The 7500-nt window shown below is 51.7% G+C and overlaps 1 protein-coding gene across 1 annotated transcript in view; it reads left to right on the forward strand.

The window, feature by feature from the left end:
• The window catches only part of LOC310955819 (glutamate receptor ionotropic, kainate 5-like), a gene marked incomplete at its 3' end in the record, with an annotated part of 149202 nt that overhangs the window by 87170 nt on the left and 54532 nt on the right, over window positions 1-7500 (forward strand). The window contains exon 3 of the mRNA XM_083925865.1: window positions 7154-7318. Within this exon, the coding sequence (XP_083781991.1) occupies window positions 7154-7318 (165 nt within the window). The remainder of the gene's footprint in view (window positions 1-7153; window positions 7319-7500) is intronic.

A 7500-nucleotide genomic window follows, 5' to 3' on the forward strand; every position in this document is an offset into this window, starting at 1 on the left:
GATGGAGGCGATGGAGGAGAGAAGCATCCTGAGGCAAAATGGCTGCAGCGTTGTAGACGGCGGTGGTCTGTGAGACACTAAGACGTCCAGAGTGTGGACGGAGAATTCCACACGTTGGTTTGACAGATGAGACAAAGTGACGACCGACGTCTCTTTAGTGTTTCAGGACGTCCGTCGGGGCTTTCGATGACTCGCTCGCTCCTGATATTCACGCCGTGTCCCGGTGCTCGACACTGCCCCACGGTTTCAGGTGGTACTGCAGAGTTTGCTCCGTATCTGTACGCATCCGTGAGCTTTCAGGATACGGACAGAAATACGGAGGAAATGTACGTATGGGATTCTAACGTAGAGCAGGAATGAGCCTTGACTTCACAACTGAGCCATAGTTGGTGAGTCCCGAGCGTTAGGACGTTATTCTGACGTCTGAAGTGTAAACGCAGGCTCATACTTCATGCCACCCCTGTACCCCGGTCTGGAAACACCACTGGAAGAACATGCACACAGAAGGGTCCCAGACAGCCGGTTGGTTCAAACCCTGAACCTTGTTGCCGTGAGGCGACAGTGCAAACCGCTGTACCACTGTACCCTGAGAAAAATGACAAGACTGGAGACAAGAAGAGATGGGAGCGAACCGGCGTCTCACACCTCACCCCCTCTTGTTGACAGTGACGACTCTTGAGGGAGGCAGACTTGATGTTGTCTGGGTGGCGACACACTGGACGACGTGTGCACAGAGCGTCTGAAAGGACACCCGCCACCAGAGGACTGCAGTGCTGTGACTCCATCCCCCGGGGGCCGACGCAGCCGTGTGTTGTTTTTACTCTCCGTTCGTTCGCCCGGTCTTGTCTCGTTGAATATCGACCGACCTGTGAACCCCCCCCCCCCCCCCCCCCCCCCCCCCCCCCCCCCAGAGTCCAGACTCCCACACTTGTGTCAAATAACGTCAAATGTGTGAAGCTCAAAGGTGCGAAGTGACGAGGAGTTACACACATTCTCCAGGGGCTAAAATCAGTGTGCGGAGATCCTTCTGCTTGGATAAAGGGACTTTTATCACCGTGTCTGGGGTTAAACCCAGCACCACTCGCTCCACGGCCTCTTTACACAAATACAAGATGACGTTTCTGCTCCGGCGGCAGGAAGACGGCAGCGAAGGCGCCTCGACACCAGGGTTAGAAACAAGAGTGGAGTTGAAACAACGTAATTTGATATTAAATGTGAGTGGAGTTTGTGTTACGGCTCAGAGCTGGTAAACAGGCTTCTGTGTGTGTGTGTGTGTGTGTGTGTGTGTGTGTCAGGAGGTGATTCACAAACACACAGAGAATAAAAGCCCAAACAAACGGGGTCATTAAGCTCTGGACGTGTTCACCTGAGCTGCTGAGAGTTTTTCACACACTAAATAAAACATGATCCAGGAAATCTGTCCGTGTTAATGATTAGAGCCAGACTCATACATCTGCCTATCACAGACAGATGAGCATCTACCATTTACTATCACAGGACACACATATATATGTGTGTCCTGTGATAGACTGGCGTCCTGTCCAGGGTGGACCCCGCCTCACGCCCGATGTCAGCTGGGATCGGCTCCAGTCCCCCCCCCGACAGGGACAAGAGGATGAAGATTAAGATGAAGATATATATATATATATTGACCAGTGTGAGTGCAACCGCTCCGCGTTTAGCTGCGGCACGCTGGCCGTCCACGGCCCGTTTGGGAGAGGTGGGCTTTAGTAAAGCACGTTTGCACATGTACGAGCACGAGCGTGCGCACGTGTACGAGCACGAGGCCAACGGCGGTTCTGAGGTCATTTCCTGTGCGCCTGTTGGGACATAGAAAAAAGAAGGAGGGACCATGCGCGGACATTTCAAACAATGGCGGTGAAAGGTTCACGTTGGTGTGATGCGGAGGTGGAGTGTTTACTGCAGATTTGGTCGATGAAAAGATTCAAAAACAGTCGACAAGACGCACAAAAACTCAGAGGTCTACGGAAAGATCTGGAAACAAAGCCACGCATCGCCATGACGTCATCAATGCGTGTGACGTGTTACGGCGTGATGACGTATAGGCAGCAAGAAGCATTCTCCGAGGCCCAGGTAGTGTGAGTACAAACGGGCCTGGAGGGGGGGACAAGGACCCTAAAGCACGGGGCACGGCACGGAGGCACAGTGTGTGCCCTAAGTCTGAGGACCCCTTTCACTCTCCTCACCTCTTCACGTCGCCTTCTCTGAACGCTCTCGTCCTTTCAGTCAGTTTGGCCTTAACGTCCTTGGTGATCCATGGTTTATTGTAGGCGTAGCAAGTTACAGGCCGAGCTGGAACATTGCAGTCAATGCAAAAAATGGATGTAGTCGGTGATGCGCTCAGTGAGCCCTTCGATGTCCTTCATGGGCAGATCACAGAGTGCAGGCTCAAAGCAGCCCTGCAGGGTCTCATGCGCCTCAGACCACCTCCTCAGACCACCTCCTCAGACCACCTCCTCAGTCAAATGGTCTGTATAATAATGTTCAATACCCTGAGTACCTTTGCACAGAGAAGGTAAAGCACATCCGTATCTCTGCCCCCATGAGTCATCTGTGAACGTCTCCGCTTTAAAATCGGTTTCATGTTCGACCCCAAACGTCCCGCATCAGCCCGGATGTATTAATCACGATGACTGAAGCCTGTTGTTCTGCTCCGAGCTGGTTATTGTTGTTTCTGTCTCCCGATCAAAGATGGCCGCCCAGCTCTCCTCCCATTACAGGCAAGAAAAACACAAAAAGAGTCGTTTCTCTCCACAAAACACGTCGGACAGAGTTCAAGTGTTTGACCCTCAGGATGATTACTTCTCCTTGTCTCTCTGTATGTGTGTGTGTGTGTGTGTGTGTGTGTGTGTGTGTGTGTCTGTGTCTGTGTCTGTGTGTGTGTGTGTGTGTGTTCGCAGTGACCCAGAGAAGCAGATATTGTGTAAACAGAGATAGTGTCTGAACACTGCTGTGGCTCCCGAAGAACCCTCTTTATCTTTATCTCCCCCTCTCATCTTCAGCCTCCCCCCCTCCTCCCCCCTCCTCCCCCCTCCTCCCGCCTCCTCCCCCTGAGCTCAGGGCGCTCTAGGAACATACTGATATCCCGTATCCTCCACCCCCCAACTTGTCTCACATTTTAAGATGAGAAATACAAACGAATGACGGTGCGTTACTTTTCACAATTAGGGCGCCCTCCCACTGTGCCCGTACACGTGCGCGCGCTCGTACATGTGCAAACGTGCTTTACTAAAGCCCACCTCTCCCACACGGGCCGTGGACGGCAAGCGTGCCGCTCCTAGACGTGGTACGGTTGCACTCACACTGGTCAAAGGAACCAGACTTTAGCTGTAAAACCTGTTCGGGCACGGTACGGAGGCACAGTGTGAGTGCGCCCTAAGTGTGGTCATACTTCACGTCTCCCTGCATGCGTCAGTGTCCCCACGCCACTGATGGTCTTGTCAGCGGCTGCAGTCCGTTCTCTGCCACCTCCCCGTCTGTGTGCTGCAAGAACTTTTCCTCCATGGGGGTAAAAACCATACGAGCGTAATCCAGGCAGCAGTGCTGTTCGCTCTAAAACATAATGGGAAAAGCATTTAGTAGTCTATAAATGTAACTGTTAGGAGGCCGGGCCGCCCCCGAGGGGGGACTCGGAGGTCTCAAAGACAGAGATCCTCAGATGTCGGCTAAACATTGTTATTCCTCTGGTGCCGCTACGATTCAGAGAGCAACGCCAACCATCTGGCTCTCTTTGTCTTTTCCTAAACTGCAGAAAACCCACAACAGTCCTTTTGAGGAAGGACGCGATACATCGCCTCCTAGTTCGCCCCGAGAGCCGTTAATTATTTAAGACGCACAAATCAAATCCAGAGCAAACCCCAGCAGCAGCGGCAGCAGCAGACTCTCTGCTTGTTACTGAGCCACAGCAGCAGATTCACTTTGATTCCCAGGCTTGTTGTGCGCGCTGTGCTCCGCAGCCTCGCAGCTCAGTGTCCGCTGAACAGGGGATGAATTACCCTGCGAGAAAAACCATCTGAAGGCTTTTGTGATGAAGTCCTGCGAGGCTTAAAGTCTTTTTCTCTGCTCCTCGTCTGTGTTTCAGGAGAGAATCTCATCAGGTGCTCGGCTCAGGTCGCAGCAGCAGGCGGTATTAAAATGTGCTCTTCCTCTGAATCCACTTTCCATAGACTGAACTACCTGATTGCTCTCCGGTGCGTTCCCGCCCGCTGTCTGTGAGCGGCCTCTTTATTTGCATTCAGACTGCTCCGCGATCACACGGTCGCATTTCTCAGCGCGTTCGATGTTCAATGTGCAATCGGCGAGTCAGCGCGGAGGTGGTGACAGAAATAACCCCGGCAGGTGTGACTGTACACAGCCCCCAGGTTCAGTCGCCTCGCTTCCGTTTCTAGAAGGAGAAAAATAAAAAAACGATGACAAGTCGCTTTGATTCCCCACAGCTGCTGCGAACGCTGCGCTCCGCTTCCTCTTTGAATCCAGGGGAAAGTATCAGATCTATTTCTGGCGCGTCGTCTTTCCGCAGGTGATCGTTTGTCTTCTCACACTCTGCACGGGTTGGTTTTCACCCGCTTGACGCCCCGTCACGGTCGTCCCGTTTACACCCGTAGTAGAAGGCGGGTTGTATCTGGATGATCATGCGTCTGATCGCACCTTTAACACCGACACCAGGGGCCTGAACATGTTATTAAGACCAAACTGCATCTTAACTCGTACCAACAGTATGGTCCCAGGCTTTATACTGTGTGAAATACATTTGTTGACAGTTATTTTGGAGATACTGTGTGTGTTTTTTATGCTGACTCAGCTTTATTTCATGGTGTTTCCATCGAGTGTCGCTGAATCCTGAGTCAGAAAAGCTTTTGCGGGAGTCTCACAGGTGATAGTCTTCTCATCTCATCTCATCTTCAGCCTCTTATCCGGGGTCGGGTCTCGGGGGCAGCAGCTCCAGCAGGGGACCCCAAACTTCCCTTTCCCGGGCCACATTAACCAGCTCTAACTGGGGGATCCTGAGGCGTTCCCAGGCCAGTGTGGAGATCTAATCTGTCCACCTGGTCCTGGGTCTTCCCCGAGGCCTCCTCCCAGCTGGACGTGCCTGGAACACCTCCCTAGGGAGGCGCCCAGGGTTCATCCAGACCAGATGATCCTGAACCACCTCAACTGGCTCCTTTCAACGCAAAGGAGCAGCGGCTCTACTCCGAGTTCCTCACGGATGCTGAACTTCTCCCCCTCTCTCTAAGGGAGACTCCAGACCCCCTCCTGAGGAAACACATTTCACACGCTTGGACCTGGACCTGGTTCTTTGGGTCATGCACGCTTCTCTGTGTATAATCTTTCTATAAATACAAACGTTTGCCACCAACATTTACTGCAAATGTCTTCTACGCTTTTTGTGCAACTGTACTCACGTCTGATTGGGCAGCAGCTATTGTTTCCTGGTCAGTATCATAGCAACTGTCCTAGAACAACAAATGTTGTTTATTCAACTGCACGTCACCATGGAAACCCAAGTCTATTTGTGACCACGACACAGCGTGTGTATCACTTCCACCTCGCCTGGAACCGCGCGTCACATTCCCATCAGTCAGACACTGAAGCGTATGTCAGGTGTTAGTGAAGCGGTTCATAAGGAGCCGAGGACAGATGTCTTCTGAGTGTCTTTGGGATGACGAGGCGCGTATCAACAGCCCGCTGGCTGTCAGAGTGTTCTCGCTGCACGCTGGAAGTTTCTCCTTATCTGCCAACAACAACGGAAATAGCTGCCTGCCCTGAAATAACCACAGACAACACGGGAAATATGAAAAATACAAATAACGCTGAGGTTATTCGAGAGAGAGACTCGAATACTTGTGTTGAAATAGTGAAATGAATCATGGCGTCCACACTCCTGCAGCATCTCAGGGCGCCCTCCCACTGTGCCTCCGTTCCGTGCCCCGTGCTTTAGGGTCCTTGTCCCCCCCTCCAGGCCCGTTTGTACTCACACTACCTGGGCCTCGGAGAATGCTTCTTGCTGCCTTTACGTCATCACGCCGTAACACGTCACACGCATTGATGACGTCATGGCGATGCGTGGCTTTGTTTCCAGATCTTTCCGTAGACCTCGGAGTTTTTGTGCGTCTTGTCGACTGTTTTTGAATCTTTTCATCGACCAAATCTGCAGTAAACACTCCACCTCCGCATCACACCAACGTGAACCTTTCACCGCCATTGTTTGAAATGTCCGCGCATGGTCCCTCCTTCTTTTTTCTATGTCCCAACAGGCGCACAGGAAATGACCTCAGAACCGCCGTAGGCCTCGTGCTCGTACACGTGCGCACGCTCGTGCTCGTACGTGCTCACCTCTCTCAGACGGGCCGTGGACGGCCAGCTGGCAGCAGTTATGCGTGGTACGGTTGCACTCACACTGGTCAAAGGAACCAGACTTTACCCGTAAAACCTGTTTTGACGTGGTGCGGAGGAACAGTGTGAGTGCGCCCTCAGAGACATTTGGAAACGCTTCTTTCTTCTTTATTTCTCTTTCTTTAAATAAATTTAACAAATACAAAGATCAACGTCAACACAAACTCTAATTATACGTTTCTCATGAACACAAATTAAGACTCAGTCTGATGAAGTAAACACTCGTTTGAATCTCTCTCCTCCTGCGCTCGTCGCTGTGATTCAGTGTGAAAACTGAAGTTGCTTTTTAACCTCGTTTCCATGCAGGTTCATTTGAGTCTCTAAGTCTGTGTAATATACGGAGTGTGCACATGCAGAGGACATTAATCTCTTTACGGGTGGATGGAAACGCCCCCGCAGAGACGAGGCACAGTGTGAAGAGTGTGTGTTTTCTCCATTCACAGTTGTGAAATATGAGCGTGGAGCATTACGGAGACCGACACAGGACACTGTGTGTGTGCAGCCTACGCTCACCGTGTAGCAAAATAACATTACTCAACATCACAATGTGTTAAAACTAGTGTTAATTATACAATAATTGTCTAATTCCACAGGAACGTATCATCAAACGCAATGACTCATGTAATGAATGAATGGGTTTCAGTCAAAGCGATGTGGAAACGAGGCGTCAGTCCGTGTGTAAAAGCTGCTGAGGCGTGTCTTTACCTCTCTCTCTCTCTCTCTCCCCTCCTCTCTCTAGCGGCCATTTTGGATGACCAGTCATCGTGTGGTCGTGGTGAGCGTTTGGCGCTGGCTCTGGCGAGGGAGAACATCAACAGCCTGATGGAGGGCTCCTCCAGGGCGAGGGTGGAGGTGGACGTCTACGAGCTGCAGAAGGACTCCCAGTACGACACCACTGACACCAGTAAGTCAAAAAACGGACGTGGCGTCTCCGTCGAGGTCCGTTCTCTCAACTCGATCCAATCGTCCTCGCCTACGGGAGTCTCCATCTTGTCTGACTTTGACTCCGCCTCATTTCCTCTGACCAAAAAAGGGCATGTATGTGACGTTAAGGGGGAGGGGCGTACGTCCATCTGGCTGACGTTT

The sequence above is a fragment of the Echiichthys vipera genome, assembly GCF_963691815.1.
Source record: "Echiichthys vipera genome assembly, chromosome: 13".
Classification (NCBI taxonomy): Eukaryota; Metazoa; Chordata; class Actinopteri; order Perciformes; family Trachinidae; genus Echiichthys; species Echiichthys vipera.